At 41.8% G+C, this 20,729-nt stretch overlaps 1 protein-coding gene across 1 annotated transcript in view; it reads left to right on the top strand.

The window, feature by feature from the left end:
• Positions 1 to 253: 253 nt before the first annotated feature.
• The window catches only part of LOC106606275 (meteorin-like protein), a 29,787-nt gene continuing 9,311 nt past the window's right edge, over positions 254 to 20,729 (top strand). Inside the window, exons 1-2 of the mRNA XM_045719714.2 lie at positions 254 to 632; positions 8,693 to 9,105. Of these exons, the coding sequence (XP_045575670.2) occupies positions 535 to 632; positions 8,693 to 9,105 (511 nt within the window). The 5' untranslated portion in view covers positions 254 to 534. The remainder of the gene's footprint in view (positions 633 to 8,692; positions 9,106 to 20,729) is intronic.

Below are 20,729 nucleotides of genomic sequence, written 5' to 3'. Positions count from 1 at the left end.
TTCATTAATTTAATGAATTTTTTTGTTTTTTTGTACTGGCCCCCCATGGGAATCGAACCCCCAACCCTGGCGTTGCACACACCATGCTGGCGTTGCAAATACCATGCTCTACCAACTGAGCCACAGGGAAGACTATAGTAAGTAGATAGTAGCCTCGGTGAGATTTTGTAATTGTAGAAACACACTTCCAAGATCTATCCGAGAAGGCATTGCGCAGGCGTGCGGGTGTGCTTGGTGAAGGGGAGTGACGTGGAGAAGACCTCAGAGCAGAGAAATTCACTCTGAACTTCCACTAGAGGAATTCAAGAAGCCCCTGGCCGTTGTACGTTACGATATGGTGGATGGTTCTAAGTGAACTAACGCTTTTTCCACGGTTCTACTGGCTTTTACGGGAAGAAAACATTCGAAGACATTTCAACAGACGACCAGAACCGATGGGGACGTTATGTCGTTGGAGTTACGCGGGTGGATTCGGTTGTTTTAGTTGAGAAGAAGGAAAGTGTTGCGCTCGGAGCAACAGCGGTGGGATTAAACATGCTGACACCGACTTTAGCATACTTGTTATCGGTTCTCCTGCTGTGTCGGATAGCGTTCTCTCAATACTCCAGCGACCAGTGTAGTTGGAAGGGCAGGTGAGAGTTCTTCTTTATAACTTTCATTATTTCATGAACTGCTTGCTCATAATGGTCGAATTGAAGAGGAGCTGTGCAGACCAACTATTTGTAGGCTACCATTTAGATTTGAATGCTTGGTTTTGTGGAAATTAAAGTTACAGAACGGTCAGTGTTTTTATCCAAGGCCGACTGGTTTAGAGATTGTTAAAATGTAATAAACTAAATAGAGAATGAGTTATCTATTCTCTCCAGAGAGGTGAATTACACAAATGTTTCCCTCTTACTGAATGGTCACCTTGAGTCAGGTCTGAGGAATGCTACTTCTGTCAAGGACTCCAAGCGCGGAGATGTTTTTGTCTTTATTTTATGTTCACAACATGATCATGGTTTTGAGATTATTACTTTAAAACGAAATGAAATTATATTTTAAAGCATCCATATTCAACTGAAATGGACCCTTTTTTTCAACCGAAGCGTTCTAATAAGGAACACTTTTAGGATCACGTTTAATGTTGATACATTTGAATGATCAAGTGGAAATGTCTACATTGTTTCATGAATGAACACAGTGATAGCCTAGCCACCCAGCATCAGTAAAAGTACAGTTTGAGGTGGCTCCTCACAACGTCTATAACAGGCTACCTTGTATACATTTCTACATCTCAACTGAGCACACAAGGCAACTTTTCCCTTTCGGTTCTTACTTCCCTTCACTTGTTCTAAAATTCTAGTCACTCTTTTTAGAAGCATCACCATGGCTTAAATAGTGACATAGTAAGAGGCTTTAGTACTTGATTTTGGCAACTCATGAAGTTTGACACTTTGTTAATGCCTCTAATATTTTATTTATTTATTTTATTTAACCTTTATTTAACTAGGCAAGTCAGTTAAGAACAAATTCTTATTTACAATGACGGCCTACCAAAAGGCAAAAGGTCTCCTGTGGGGTTGGGATTAAAATTCAAATAAATTAAATAAAAATATAGGACCAAACACACATCACATCAAGAGAGACAACACAACAGTACATAAAGAGAGACCTAAGACAACAACATAGCATGGCAGAAACACATGACAACACATGACATTATGCTCAATGTAGGTATTAAATTACTGCTGGGGGTAGGTCGTCATTGTAAATAACAATTTGTTCTTAACTGACTTGCCTAGTTAAATAAATACAAATAAATGCTGATGTTATAGAGGTAAAAACATTATTTGTCATCATAAATAATTTATTACAGACAATCTAGTGGGTTAAATCATCTATTACAGACAATCTAGTGGGTTAAATCATCTATTACAGACAATCTAGATGGTTAAATCATCTATTACAGACAATCTAGTGGGTTAAAACATCTATTACAGACGATCTAGTGGGTTAAATCATCTATTACAGACAATCTAGTGGGTTAAAAATCATGTATTACAGACAATCTAGAGGGTTAAATCATCTATTACAGACAATCTAGAGGGTTAAATCATCTATTACAGACAATCTAGTGGGTTAAATCATCTATTACAGACAATCTAGAGGGTTAAATCATCTATTACAGACAATCTAGTGGGTTATAAATCATCTATTACAGACAATCTAGTGGGTTAAATCATCTATTACAGACAATCTAGAGGGTTAAATCATCTATTACAGACAATCTAGAGGGTTAAATCATCTATTACAGACAATCTAGTGGGTTAAATCATCTATTACAGACAATCTAGAGGATTAAATCATCTATTACAGACAATCTAGTGGGTTAAATCATCTATTACAGACAATATAGAGGGTTAAATCATCTATTACAGACAATCTAGAGGGTTAAATCATCTATTACAGACAATATAGAGGGTTAAATCATCTATTACAGACAATCTAGTGGGTTAAATCATCTATTACAGACAATCTAGAGGATTAAATCATCTATTACAGACAATCTAGTGGGTTAAATCATCTATTACAGACAATATAGAGGGTTATAAATCATCTATTACAGACAATCTCATTTTGTTTACCTGTTGGCCCCAGGCTGGAACTCAGGTCCTGTACGTACCTAACTGACCAGCTCTGCCCATTCTCCGTCATTTACCAGTTGTTGTCTTACCTCTCCTGATCAACACCTGTGATTGCTTTATGTCTCTCTCTAACGTCAATATGCCTTGTCTACTGCTGTCTTGGCTAGTTTTTATTGTTTTATTTCACTGTAGAGCCCTCAAACCCCCTCAAAATGCCTTAGATAGCTCTTTCGTCCCACTCCACACACATGCGGAGACCACACCTAGGTTAACTGATGCCTCCAGAGACTAAACCTCTCTCATCGTCACCCAACGCATAGGTTTACCTCCACTGCACTCACATCCTACCATACCATTGTCTGTACATTATGCCTTGAATCTATTCTACCACACCATAAATCTGCTCCTTTTATTCTCTGTTCAGAATGCACTAGACAACCAGTTCTTATAGCCTTTAGCCATACCCTTATCCTACTCCTCCTCTGTTCCTCTCGTGATGTAGAGGTTAACCCAGGCCCTGTAGCCCCCAGTACTACATCTATTCCCCAGGCGCTCTCATTTGTTGACTTCTGTTACCGTAAAAGCCTTGGTTTCATGCATGTTAACATCAGAAGCCTCCTCCCTAAGTTTGTTTTTTCCACTGCTTTAGCACACTCTGCCAACCCTTATGTCCTAGCCGTGTCTGAATCCTGGCTTAGGAAGGCCACCAAAAATTCAGAAATGTCCATCCCCAACTACGTTTTCCGCCAAGATAGAACTGCCAAAGGGGGTGGAGTTAGCCTGCAGAGTTTGGTCATGCTATCCAGGTCTGTGCCCAAACAGTTTGAGCTTTTACTTTTAAAAATCCACCTTTCCAGAAATAAGTCTCTCACTGTTGCTGCTTGTTATAGACCCCCCTCAACCCCCAGCTGTTGCCATGGACACCATATGTAAATGAACCACCCGCCGTTTATCTTCAGAGTTTGTACTGTTAGGTGACCTAAACTGGGATATGCTTAACACCCCGGCCGTCCGACAAATTAAGCTAGATGCCCTCAATATCACAAAAATTATCATGGAACCTACCAGGTACAACCCTAAATCCGTTAAACATGGGCACCCTCATAGATATCATCCTAACCAACTTGCCCTCCAAATACACCTCTGCTGTCTTCAACCAGGATCTCAGCGATCACTGCCTCATTGCTTGCGTCCGTAATGGGTCCGCGGTCAAACGACCACCCCTCATCACTGTCAAACGCTCCGGTAAAGCACTTCAGCGATCAGACCTTTCTAATCGACCTGGCCGGGTATCCTGGAAGGATATTGACCTCATTCCATCAGTAAAGGATGCCTGGTTATTCTTTAAAAGTGCTTTCCTCACCATCTTAAATAAGCATGCCCCATAAATTTTTTTTTTTAAACTAATAACAGATATAGCCTGTGGTTCACTCCAGACCTGACTGCCCTTGTATGCATCCAGTATACACAGGCAGTTAGGAAAGCAAAGGCTAGCTTTTTCAAACAGAAATTTGCATCCTGTAGCATAAACTCCAAAAAGTTCTGGGACACTGTAAAGTCCATGGAGAATAAGAGCACCTCCTCCCAGCTGCCGACTGCAACACTGTCACCACCGATAAAACTACGATAATCGAGAATTTCAATAAGCATTTTTCTACGGCTGGCCATGCTTTCCACCTGGCTACCCCTACCCCGGTCAACAGCTCTGCACCCCCCACAGCAACTTGCCCCAACCTCCCCCACTTCTCCTTCATCCAAATCCAGAAAGCTGATGTTCTGAAAGAGCTGCGAAATCTGGACCCCTACAAATCAGCTGGGCTAGACAATCTGGACCCTCTCTTTCTAAAATTATCCGCCGCAATTGTTGCAACCAATATTACTAGCCTGTTCAACCTCTCTTTCGTATCATCTGAGATCCCTAAAGATTGGAAAGCTGCCGCGGTCATCCCCCTCTTCAAAGGGGGAGACACCCTAAACCCAAACTGCTACAGACCTATATCTATCCTACCCTGCCTTTCCAAAGTCTTCGAAAGCCAAGATAACAAACAGATCACCGACCATTTTGAATCCCACCAGACCTTCTCCGCTATGCAATCTGGTTTCCGAGCTGGTCATGGGTGCACCTCAGCCACGCTCAAGGTCCTAAACGATATCATAACCACCATCAATAAAGGACAATACTGTGCAGCCATATTCATCGACCTGGCCAAGGCTTTTGACTCTGTCAATCACAGCATTCTTATCGGCAGACTCAACAGCCTTGGTTTCTCAAATGACTGCCTCGCCTGGTTCACCAACTACTTCTCAGACACAGTTCAGTGTGTCAAATTGGAGGGCCTGTTGTCCGGACCTCTGGCAGTCTCTATGGGGGTGGCACAGGGTTCAATTCTCCGGGCCGACTCTTTTCTCTGTATACATCAATGATATCACTCTTGCTGCTGGTGATTCTCTGATCCACCTCTACGCAGACAACACCATTCTGTATACTTCTGGCCCTTCTTTGGACACTGTGTTAACAACCCTCCAGACGAGCTTCAATGCCATACAACTCTCCTTCCGTGGCCTCCAACTGCTCTTAAATGCAAGTAAAACTAAATGCATGCTCTTCAACCAATCGCTGCCCGCACCTGCCTGCCGGTCTAGCATCACTACTCTGGACGGTTCGGAATATGTGGACAACTACAAATACCTAGGTGTCTGGTTAGACTGTAAACTCTCCTTCCAGACTCACATTAAGCATCTCCAATCCAAAATTAAATCTAGACTCGGCTTCCTATATCGCAACAAAGCATCCTTCACTCATGCTGCCAAACATACCCTCGTAAAACTGACCATCCTACCAATCCTCGACTTCGGCGATGTCATTTACAAAATAGCCTCCAACATTCTACTCAGCAAATTGGATGCAGTCTATCACAGTGCCATCCGTTTTGTCACCAAAGCCCCATATACTACCCACCATTGCGACCTGTATGCTCTCGTTGGTTGGCCCTCGCTTCATATTCGTCACCAAACCCACAGGTTCCAGGTCATCTATAAGTCTTTGCTAGGTAAAGCCCTGCCTTATCGCAGCTCACTGGTCACCATAGCAACACCCACCCGTAGCACGCGCTCCAGCAGGTATATTTCACTGGTCACCCCCAAAGCCAACACCTGCTTTGGCCGCCTTTCCTTCCAGTTCTCTGCTGCCAATGACTGGAACGAATTGCAAAAATCACTGAAGCTGGAGGCAGCTTACAGATCATTGCACCTGTACATAGCCCATCTGTAAATAACCCACCCAACTACCTCATCCCCATATTGTTATTTATTGTTTTGCTCCTTTTCACCCCAGTATCTGTACTTGCACATTCATCTTCTGCTCATCTATCCCTCCAGTGTTTAATTGCTAAATTGTAATTATTTCGCCACTATGGCCTATTTATTGCCTTACCTCCCTAATCTTACTCATTTGCACACACTGTATATAGACTTTTCTATTGTGTTATTGACTTTACATTTGTTTATGTGTAACTCTGTGCAGTTTGTGTTGCACTGCTTTGCTTTATCTTGGCAAGGTCACAGTTGTAAATGAGAACTTGTTCTCAACTGGCCTACCTGGTTAAATAAATAAATAAAACCTAGTGGGTGAAATTGGGTGAAGTGCAGTGGCATGAAGAGAAAGTTGTTTCCTCTTCTAAGCCAGCCGAGGAGTTGTCTTAATAAGCAGTTACTTTGAGCCTGTACCAATGAATCTGTTGCTCATTACCTCTCCTCTCAGCTAATCTCTTCTAATTACATGCAGACTAGAGACGGTGGAAGAGTTAAACTGAGTTAATTAAAGAGAATGTGGTGAGGAGAGGAGAGGCTGGTTGGGTTATGATGACCAACATGTGCCCTCCTTTGGTCCTCACTTCAATGGGCCTTATTCATATTTCACCATCTCGTTTTCATTTTAAATTGGGTCATTCCTACAAAGAACATCAAACCACCAGCCTGTTGCTGTTGGCATGGCGCCCACATGGTAATAGACGTATGCTGCTAGTTTCCTGCCTTATAGCTTGGCTTGGCTTTGAACGACAGACTTGGGCCTAGTCTAGGACTTCAGATTATGAATGACAGACTTGGGCCTAGTCTAGGACTTCAGATTATGAACGACAGACTTGGGCCTAGTCTAGGACTTCAGATTATGAACGACAGACTTGGGCCTAGTCTAGGACTTCAGATTATGAACGACAGACTTGGGCCTAGTCTAGGACTTCAGATTATGAATGACAGACTTGGGCCTAGTCTAGGACTTCAGATTATGAACGACAGACTTGGGCCTAGTCTAGGACTTCAGATTATGAATGACAGACTTGGGCCTAGTCTAGGACTTCAGATTATGAATGACAGACTTGGGCCTAGTCTAGGACTTCAGATTATGAACGACAGACTTGGACCTAGTCTAGGGCTTCAGATTATGAATGACAGATTTGGGCCTAGTCAAGGACTTCAGATTATGAATGATATGAACGACAGATTTGGGCCTAGTCTAGGACTTCAGACTATAAATGATATGAACGACAGATTTGGGCCTAGTCTAGGACTTCAGACTATAAATGATATGAACGACAGATTTGGGCCTTGTCTAGGACTTCAGACTATAAATGATATGAACGACAGATTTGGGCCTAGTCTTGGACTTCAAATTATAAATGATGTGAACGACAGACTTGGGCCTAGTCTAAGACTTCAACAATTATGCATTACATTCTGTGTTAGCATCCCAAATGGTTCCCTATTCCCTTAGAGAGCCCTGTGGGCCCTGGTCAAGACTAGTGCACTATATAGGAAATAGGGTTATGGGCCCTGGTCATGACTAGTGCACTAAATAGGGAATAGGGTTCCATTTTTAGACACTGACTGTCACTGTGTGTATGTATAGTGAGTGGTTTGGTGGTGCTGTCTGTCTGTTTGGCGCCAAGGGGTCGGTCCTGTCCAGAGTGCTGCCCGGACAAGTCTCTTCCAGTCCTTTTGTCCCGGCAGCAAGGGGAGGTTTGGCTGATTGACCTGCATTCAGCAGAGGCTCCTGGCAGCCTGGTTACTGTTGCTGCCGTTGGTTGTCTAAGTCAACTCCACTGTGTCCAAAATGGCATCGTTTTCCCTATACAGTTTACTACCTTTGACCAGGGCCTATGGCACTATATAGGGAATAGGGTGCAATTTGGGATGTAGCCTGTGAGTCTATCCCTCTCCTCTCCGTTCATCCACTTCTGTCTCTAGACTCCCCCTCCCCTCTCTCCGACCCTGAGGCAGCCTGCCAGGCAGTCAGTCGTGTGTTGCCAGAGCACTGAGTCCAGAAGGAACAATGTGCCATATAGACGTGTGTGTTGGGGCTGAGGTCAGTTGAGCCATGTTGAGGCAGGGCGGCTCGTGACTGGTCATGCTGCCGGCCGTGTGCAGCGCACGGAGCCGCAGGAGTCTTAACACTTTGTCTAAGGATATTAAACCACCAGGCAACACACACACTTAGCCTATTCCCTATGTAGTGCACTACTTTTGACCAGGGCCCCTATTCCCTATATAGTCCACTACTTTTGACCCGAGCCACTATTCCCTATACAGTGCACTCCTTTAGTCCAGAGCCTTATATAGGGAATAGGGTTCCATTTGAAGCACAGAGCTGCAGTCTGTAGTCTGCCTGTTGAGTATGATCAGCGGCAGGACATGATCACATGAAGAGCTGCTATTTCCCTTTGAAGCTGCGCTGGATTTCAGAAAAGGTTACCAGAAGAAAGCTGACATTTTCTGTTCTTTTGCCAAGTTATAGGCCTATTTTTTATTTTTTTGCTCGGTCCTTGGCTGGTGAACGACTGATTATCTTATGCTCTGTTCTATATTCATACAGACCCTTTCAGACTGTTGTACAGGCAGTCACAGACAGTGGTTCATGGTTGGCATTTCTCACCCCCCCCCCCCCCCCCCCCCAAAAAAAAACGTTTTTCTTCAGACCAAATGTATCATTCTTTCACACCTATCACAAGTGACCATGTCTCTGTGTATGATGTGTTGTTGACCTCTGCCCTCCCCTCCTTCCCTTCCAGTGGTCTAACCCATGAGGGCCACACCCGTGATGTGGAGCAGGTCTACCTACGTTGTTCCCAGGGTTCCCTCGACTGGCTGTACCCTACAGGGGCCGTCATCGTCAACCTGAGGCCCAACACCCTGTCCCCGGCAGCCGCCCGTCTCTCCGTCTGCATCAAGCCCTCTAGGGACTCCCACGGGGCTAACATCTACCTGGACCGGGCCGGGAAGCTGCGCCTGCTGCTGAGGGAGCAGGACCAGGCCCAGGGGAAGGTGACCTGCTTCAGCATCCAGGAGGGGTCTCTGTTCATAGAGGCCATACCTCACAGAGACATCAGTAAGAGGATCACCTCGTTCCAGTATGAGCTGGTTACAGAGAGGACCGGGGCTGGAGCTGGAGCCTTGACTGGGATGGAGCCACAAGCACTGTCTGGTAAGATACACTCTTATTGTTGTTGCTTTGGTCATTAAAGGGGAAGTTCAGTATGGCTAAAGCACTGTCTGGTAAGATACACTCTTATTGTTGTTGCTTTGGTCATTAAAGGGGAAGTTCAGTATGGCTAAAGCACTGTCTGGTAAGATACATTCTTATTGTTGTTGCTTTGGTCATTAAAGGGGAAGTTCAGTATGGCTAAAGCACTGTCTGGTAAGATACACTCTTATTGTTGTTGCTTTGGTCATTAAAGGGGAAGTTCAGTATGGCTAAAGCACTGTCTGGTAAGATACACTCTTATTGTTGTTGCTTTGGTCATTAAAGGGGAAGTTCAGTATGGCTAAAGCACTGTCTGGTAAGATACACTCTTATTGTTGTTGCTTTGGTCATTAAAGGGGAAGTTCAGTATGGCTAAAGCACTGTCTGGTAAGATACACTCTTATTGTTGTTGCTTTGGTCATTAAAGGGGAAGTTCAGTATGGCTAAAGCACTGTCTGGTAAGATACACTCTTATTGTTGTTGCTTTGGTCATTAAAGGGGAAGTTCAGTATGGCTAAAGCACTGTCTGGTAAGATACACTCTTATTGTTGTTGCTTTGGTCATTAAAGGGGAAGTTCAGTATGGCTAAAGCACTGTCTGGTAAGATACACTCTTATTGTTGTTGCTTTGGTCATTAAAGGGGAAGTTCAGTATGGCTAAAGCACTGTCTGGTAAGATACATTCTTATTGTTGTTGCTTTGGTCATTAAAGGGGAAGTTCAGTATGGCTAAAGCACTGTCTGGTAAGATACATTCTTATTGTTGTTGCTTTGGTCACACACAGCCTACATATCAATACCAACACACACAGCCTACATATCAATACCAACACACACAGCCTACATATCAATACCAACACACACAGCCTACATATCAATACCAACACACACAGCCTACATATCAATACCAATACACACAGCCTACATATCAATACCAACACACACAGCCTACATATCAATACCAACACACACAGCCTACATATCAATACCAATACACACAGCCTACATATCAATACCAACACACACAGCCTACATATCAATACCAATACACACAGTCTACATATCAATACCAACACACACAGCCTACATATCAATACCAACACACACAGCCTACATATCAATACCAACACACACAGCCTACATATCAATACTAATACACACAGCCTACATATCAATACCAATACACACAGCCTACATATCAATACCAATACACACAGCCTACATATCAATACCAACACACACAGCCTACATAGCAATACTAATACACACAGCCTACATATCAATACCAATACACACAGCCTACATATCAATACCAACACACACAGCCTACATATCAATACCAACACACACAGCCTACATATCAATACTAATACACACAGCCTACATATCAATACCAATACACACAGCCTACATATCAATACCAATACACACAGCCTACATATCAATACCAATACACACAGCCTACATATCAATACTAATACACACAGCCTACATATCAATACCAACACACACAGCCTACATATCAATACCAATACACACAGCCTACATATCAATACCAACACACACAGCCTACATATCAATACCAACACACACAGCCTACATATCAATACCAACACACACAGCCTACATATCAATACCAATACACACAGCCTACATATCAATACCAACACACACAGCCTACATATCAATACCAATACACACAGCCTACATATCAATACCAATACACACAGCCTACATATCAATACCAATACACACAGCCTACATATCAATACCAATACACACAGCCTACATATCAATACCAACACACACAGCCTACATATCAATACCAACACACACAGCCTACATATCAATACCAACACACACAGCCTACATATCAATACCAACACACACAGCCTACATATCAATACCAACACACACAGCCTACATATCAATACCAATACACACAGCCTACATATCAATACAATACACACAGCCTACATATCAATACCAACACACACAGCCTACATATCAATACCAACACACACAGCCTACATATCAATACCAATACACACAGCCTACATATCAATACCAACACACACAGCCTACATATCAATACCAATACACACAGCCTACATACCAATACACACAGCCTACATACCAACACACACAGCCTACATATCAATACCAATACACACAGCCTACATACCCAATACACACAGCCTACATACCAACACACACAGCCGACATATCAATACCAATACACACAGCCTACATATCAATACCAACACACACAGCCTACATATCAATACCAACACACACAGCCTACATATCAATACCAACACACACAGCCTACATATCAATACCAACACACACAGCCTACATATCAATACCAATACACACAGCCTACATACCAATACACACAGCCTACATATCAATACCAATACACACAGCCTACATATCAATACCAATACACACAGCCTACATATCAATACCAACACACACAGCCTACATATCAATACCAACACACACAGCCTACATATCAATACCAATACACACAGCCTACATACCAATACACACAGCCTACATACCAACACACACAGCCTACATATCAATACCAACACACACAGCCTACATATCAATACCAACACACACAGCCTACATATCAATACCAATACACACAGCCTACATATCAATACCAATACACACAGCCTACATATCAATACCAATACACACAGCCTACATATCAATACCAACACACACAGCCTACATATCAATACCAACACACACAGCCTACATATCAATACCAACACACACAGCCTACATATCAATACCAATACACACAGCCTACATATCAATACCAATACACACAGCCTACATATCAATACCAATACACACAGCCTACATATCAATACTAATACACACAGCCTACATATCAATACCAATACACACAGCCTACATATCAATACCAATACACACAGCCTACATATCAATACCAATACACACAGCCTACATATCAATACCAATACACACAGCCTACATATCAATACCAATACACACAGCCTACATATCAATACCAACACACACAGCCTACATATCAATACCAACACACACAGCCTACATATCAATACCAACACACACAGCCTACATATCAATACCAACACACACAGCCTACATATCAATACCAACACACACAGCCTACATATCAATACCAACACACACAGCCTACATATCAATACTAATACACACAGCCTACATATCAATACCAACACACACAGCCTACATATCAATACCAATACACACAGCCTACATATCAATACCAATACACACAGCCTACATATCAATACCAATACACACAGCCTACATATCAATACCAACACACACAGCCTACATATCAATACCAACACACACAGCCTACATATCAATACCAACACACACAGCCTACATATCAATACCAATACACACAGCCTACATATCAATACCAACACACACAGCCTACATATCAATACCAACACACACAGCCTACATATCAATACCAACACACACAGCCTACATATCAATACCAACACACACAGCCTACATATCAATACTAATACACACAGCCTACATATCAATACCAATACACACAGCCTACATATCAATACCAATACACACAGCCTACATATCAATACCAACACACACAGCCTACATAGCAATACTAATACACACAGCCTACATATCAATACCAATACACACAGCCTACATATCAATACCAACACACACAGCCTACATATCAATACCAACACACACAGCCTACATATCAATACCAATACACACAGCCTACATATCAATACCAATACACACAGCCTACATATCAATACCAATACACACAGCCTACATATCAATACCAATACACACAGCCTACATATCAATACCAACACACACAGCCTACATATCAATACCAATACACACAGCCTACATATCAATACCAACACACACAGCCTACATATCAATACCAACACACACAGCCTACATATCAATACCAACACACACAGCCTACATATCAATACCAATACACACAGCCTACATATCAATACCAACACACACAGCCTACATATCAATACCAATACACACAGCCTACATATCAATACCAATACACACAGCCTACATATCAATACCAATACACACAGCCTACATATCAATACCAACACACACAGCCTACATATCAATACCAACACACACAGCCTACATATCAATACCAACACACACAGCCTACATATCAATACCAACACACACAGCCTACATATCAATACCAACACACACAGCCTACATATCAATACCAACACACACAGCCTACATATCAATACCAATACACACAGTCTACATATCAATACACACAGCCTACATACCAATACACACAGCCTACATATCAATACCAATACACACAGCCTACATATCAATACCAATACACACAGCCTACATATCAATACCAACACACACAGCCTACATATCAATACCAATACACACAGCCTACATACCAATACACACAGCCTACATACCAACACACACAGCCTACATATCAATACCAATACACACAGCCTACATATCAATACACAGCCTACATATCAATACACACAGCCTACATACCAATACACACAGCCTACATATCAATACCATACACACAGCCTACATATCAATACCAATACACACAGCCTACATATCAATACCAACACACACAGCCTACATATCAATACCAATACACACAGCCTACATATCAATACCAACACACACAGCCTACATATCAATACCAATACACACAGCCTACATATCAATACCAATACACACAGCCTACATATCAATACCAACACACACAGCCTACATATCAATACCAACACACACAGCCTACATATCAATACCAACACACACAGCCTACATATCAATACCAATACACACAGCCTACATATCAATACCAATACACACAGCCTACATATCAATACCCACACACACAGCCTACATATCAATACTAATACACACAGCCTACATATCAATACTAATACACACAGCCTACATATCAATACCAATACACACAGCCTACATATCAATACCAATACACACAGCCTACATATCAATACTAATACACACAGCCTACATATCAATACCAACACACACAGCCTACATATCAATACCAACACACACAGCCTACATATCAATACCAACACACACAGCCTACATATCAATACCAATACACACAGCCTACATATCAATACCAACACACACAGCCTACATATCAATACCAATACACACAGCCTACATATCAATACCAATACACACAGCCTACATATCAATACCAACACACACAGCCTACATATCAATACCAACACACACAGCCTACATATCAATACCAACACACACAGCCTACATATCAATACCAACACACACAGCCTACATATCAATACTAATACACACAGCCTACATATCAATACCAATACACACAGCCTACATATCAATACCAATACACACAGCCTACATATCAATACCAACACACACAGCCTACATAGCAATACTAATACACACAGCCTACATATCAATACCAATACACACAGCCTACATATCAATACCAATACACACAGCCTACATATCAATACCAACACACACAGCCTACATATCAATACCAACACACACAGCCTACATATCAATACTAATACACACAGCCTACATATCAATACCAATACACACAGTCTACATATCAATACCAATACACACAGCCTACATATCAATACCAATACACACAGCCTACATATCAATACTAATACACACAGCCTACATATCAATACCAATACACACAGCCTACATATCAATACTAATACACACAGCCTACATATCAATACCAATACACACAGCCTACATATCAATACTAATACACACAGCCTACATATCAATACTAATACACACAGCCTACATATCAATACCAATACACACAGCCTACATATCAATACCAATACACACAGCCTACATATCAATACCAACACACACAGCCTACATATCAATACCAACACACACAGCCTACATATCAATACCAACACACACAGCCTACATATCAATACTAATACACACAGCCTACATATCAATACCAATACACACAGCCTACATATCAATACCAATACACACAGCCTACATATCAATACCAATACACACAGCCTACATATCAATACCAACACACACAGCCTACATATCAATACCAACACACACAGCCTACATATCAATACCAATACACACAGCCTACATATCAATACCAACACACACAGCCTACATATCAATACCAACACACACAGCCTACATATCAATACCAATACACACAGCCTACATATCAATACCAACACACACAGCCTACATATCAATACCAATACACACAGCCTACATATCAATACCAATACACACAGCCTACATATCAATACCAATACACACAGCCTACATATCAATACCAATACACACAGCCTACATATCAATACCAATACACACAGCCTACATATCAATACCAACACACACAGCCTACATATCAATACCAATACACACAGCCTACATATCAATACCAACACACACAGCCTACATATCAATACCAATACACACAGCCTACATATCAATACCAACACACACAGCCTACATATCAATACCAACACACACAGCCTACATATCAATACCAACACACACAGCCTACATATCAATACCAATACACACAGCCTACATATCAATACCAATACACACAGCCTACATATCAATACCAATACACACAGCCTACATATCAATACCAACACACACAGCCTACATATCAATACCAACACACACAGCCTACATATCAATACCAACACACACAGCCTACATATCAATACCAATACACACAGCCTACATATCAATACCAACACACACAGCCTACATATCAATACCAACACACACAGCCTACATATCAATACCAACACACACAGCCTACATATCAATACCAATACACACAGCCTACATATCAATACCAACACACACAGCCTACATATCAATACAAACACACAGCCTACATATCAATACCAACACACACAGCCTACATATCAATACCAATACACACAGCCTACATATCAATACCAACACACACAGCCTACATATCAATACCAATACACACAGCCTACATATCAATACCAACACACACAGCCTACATATCAATACCAATACACACAGCCTACATATCAATACCAACACACACAGCCTACATATCAATACCAACACACACAGCCTACATATCAATACCAACACACACAGCCTACATATCAATACTAATACACACAGCCTACATATCAATACCAATACACACAGCCTACATATCAATACCAATACACACAGCCTACATATCAATACCAATACACACAGCCTACATATCAATACTAATACACACAGCCTACATATCAATACCAATACACACAGCCTACATATCAATACCAATACACACAGCCTACATATCAATACCAACACACACAGCCTACATATCAATACCAACACACACAGCCTACATATCAATACCAATACACACAGCCTACATATCAATACCAATACACACAGCCTACATATCAATACCAACACACACAGCCTACATATCAATACCAATACACACAGCCTACATATCAATACCAATACACACAGCCTACATATCAATACCAATACACACAGCCTACATATCAATACCAATACACACAGCCTACATATCAATACCAATACACACAGCCTACATATCAATACCAACACACACAGCCTACATATCAATACCAACACACACAGCCTACATATCAATACCAACACACACAGCCTACATATCAATACCAACACACACAGCCTACATATCAATACCAACACACACAGCCTACATATCAATACCAATACACACAGCCTACATATCAATACACACAGCCTACATACCAATACACACAGCCTACATATCAATACCAATACACACAGCCTACATATCAATACCAATACACACAGCCTACATATCAATACCAATACACACAGCCTACATATCAATACCAACACACACAGCCTACATATCAATACCAATACACACAGCCTACATACCAATACACACAGCCTACATACCAACACACACAGCCTACATATCAATACCAATACACACAGCCTACATACCAATACACACAGCCTACATACCAACACACACAGCCTACATATCAATACCAATACACACAGCCTACATATCAATACCAATACACACAGCCTACATATCAATACCAATACACACAGCCTACATATCAATACCAACACACACAGCCTACATATCAATACCAATACACACAGCCTACATATCAATACCAATACACACAGCCTACATATCAATACCAACACACACAGCCTACATATCAATACCAACACACACAGCCTACATATCAATACCAATACACACAGCCTACATACCAACACACACAGCCTACATATCAATACCAATACACACAGCCTACATATCAATACCAACACACACAGCCTACATATCAATACCAACACACACAGCCTACATATCAATACCAATACACACAGCCTACATACCAATACACACAGCCTACATATCAATACCAATACACACAGCCTACATATCAATACCAATACACACAGCCTACATATCAATACCAACACACACAGCCTACATATCAATACCAATACACACAGCCTACATATCAATACCAATACACACAGCCTACATATCAATAACAACACACACAGCCTACATATCAATACCAATACACACAGCCTACATATCAATACCAATACACACAGCCTACATATCAATACCAATACACACAGCCTACATATCAATACCAACACACACAGCCTACATATCAATACACACAGCCTACATATCAATACCAACACACACAGCCTACATATCAATACCAATACACACAGCCTACATATCAATACCAATACACACAGCCTACATATCAATACCAACACACACAGCCTACATATCAATACCAACACACACAGCCTACATATCAATACCAATACACACAGCCTACATATCAATACCAATACACACAGCCTACATATCAATACCAACACACACAGCCTACATATCAATACCAACACACACAGCCTACATATCAATACCAACACACACAGCCTACATATCAATACCAACACACACAGCCTACATATCAATACCAATACACACAGCCTACATATCAATACCAATACACACAGCCTACATATCAATACCAATACACACGGCCTACATATCAATACCAACACACACAGCCTACATATCAATACCAACACACACAGCCTACATATCAATACCAACACACACAGCCTACATATCAATACCAACACACACACAAACTATCTAGGCACTCCTTTGATATAAAGTTGTTTTTGACCAATGAAAGTGTGTCAGTTTGTCACTTTCACAACGTTGGAGTAATAACATGTTCAACTATTTAAGACATTGTATCCAGTCTAGGTTGTGCCTTTAGATTTAGAGAAACAAAACCACAAAATGAACTTCTCATTGACTTCTCGAACCCCAAACCCCAAACCTGGTCTGTTTGGTCTGTTTCACAAGCATGCCCGGAAGTCTTGCGATGTTGCTCCTCTGGGTTTAGAAACTCTTTGGCTAAAGTTAACTGAAGTTTGTAGTGGCTGATGACAGACAACTGAACCATGGATGCTAGTTTCTCCTGGTCCACAGACTACTTTCAGAGTGAGGAACCAGCTAGCATCAAGGTGTAAAATCCTCAACTTCCCCTTTGATGGCAGTTGATGGCAGTGGCTAAGTAGACAAATCCTAACAGTGGATCAGACTCTCCTGGTTGGCCCAGAGACTACGTTCAAGGAAAGGAACCATCTAACTAATGTTGTCATTTTGGTGACCTATCCCTTTAAGTTTTGTTTCAATGACATTAGGCACCATATCCTGACTATTCCAGGTGAATTATCCAGACGGAGGTCGATCAGAGAGTCAACTGGCCATTCAGCTGACAGTTTAATTGACTGACTAGGAAGTGGTTTTCTTTGTCTTAGTGTCTGTAGTCAGGACGTAGTTCTGTACTGAATGCAGCCATCTGCTGGTGAAAACATCTCCATTTGTCTTAGTGTCTGTAGTCAGGACGTAGTTCTGTACTGAATGCAGCCATCTGCTGGTGAAAACATCTCCATTTGTAGATCTGTATTTACAAGAATAACTATTCCAAATCATTTTTGATATTCAATCTTCAGTTTATTTATCTTTCCACTGAAGAAAGTCTGAATCTCAGTGTTGTTTTTTGTAATATTATGTTACGCTGACAATTCTATGTTGACATTTCGCAGTTCCCTTCCCACAAGTCAGTCTTATGAAGCTGGTGTATCATGGCTGTGAGTTGACTTGGGGGGAGTGTTTCATAGCGAACCACTGACTCCCTACAGTACCCTGGTCTGTCTGTATAGAGGGCTACAGTCAAACGGAGAGGGCCTCACTCTAAAAACAGAGGCGTGTTTTCGTCATGCTGTGTACCTGCCAACCCTGCATGACTCCTGGCTGGGAGGAGATCCAGACCAGAGAGACTGGTCTTTTCTTCCACACTAAGGAGTCGTATGAGTTCTATCTACCTCACATCTGTTTCTACTGCTTTCTGGGGTCACATGTTCATATCCTGCATAACCAGCTGGCACAACGGGCAGATAGAGACTGATAAACAGTCAGGACCTAATGTAGGGGATCTAACACAGTGGTCTAATGGTTGTAGATAGTGTAGTTGGTCTTAATGTAGGGGATCTAACACAGTGGTCTAATGGTTGTAGATAGTGTAGTTGGTCTTAATGTAGGGGATCTAACACAGTGGTCTAATGGTTGTAGATAGTGTAGTTGGTCTTAATGTAGGGGATCTAACACAGTGGTCTAATGGTTGTAGATAGTGTAGTTGGTCTTAATGTAGGGGATCTAACACAGTGGTCTAATGGTTGTAGATAGTGTAGTTGGTCTTAATGTAGGGGATCTAACACAGTGGTCTAATGGTTGTAGATAGTGTAGTTGGTCTTAATGTAGGGGATCTAACACAGTGGTCTAATGGTTCTAGACAGTGTAGTTGGCTCAGGTTGGTCTTCATGTAGGGGATCTAACACAGTGGTCTAATGGTTGTAGATAGTGTAGTTGGTCTTAATGTAGGGGATCTAACACAGTGGTCTAATGGTTGTAGATAGTGTAGTTGGTCTTAATGTAGGGGATCTAACACAGTGGTCTAATGGTTGTAGATAGTGTAGTTGGCTCAGGTTGGGCTTAATGTCGTGCTTCTGGGTCCAGGTTCTAATATAGTAGTCTAACGCTCAGGGTTGTTATGACCAGCTTGGTTTCCTGCGCTCTGTGCTTCTGTGGTATGAGCTTGTGGTGCGATGTGGCGACAGGTCCCTAGCCCAGGGGGAGAGGGAGGGAGGGGGGAGCCCGGGGTCTTGTCGTCGACTCGGCAGCAGGGTCTGGAGGGCTTGGTGATCTGATTGCACTTGTTTGGCTCTGTTTTCTCTCGCTCTCTGGTCTCCTTCTCTCTCTCTGTCTCTTTCTCTCTCTGTCTCTCGCTCTCCTCTCTCTCTCTCTGTCTCTCTCTCTCTCGCTCTC

This window comes from Salmo salar, chromosome 06, assembly GCF_965601325.2.
Source record: "Salmo salar chromosome 06, fSalSal1, whole genome shotgun sequence".
Lineage (NCBI taxonomy): Eukaryota > Metazoa > Chordata > Actinopteri > Salmoniformes > Salmonidae > Salmo > Salmo salar.
This window is presented reverse-complemented; position numbering and strand designations above follow the sequence as displayed.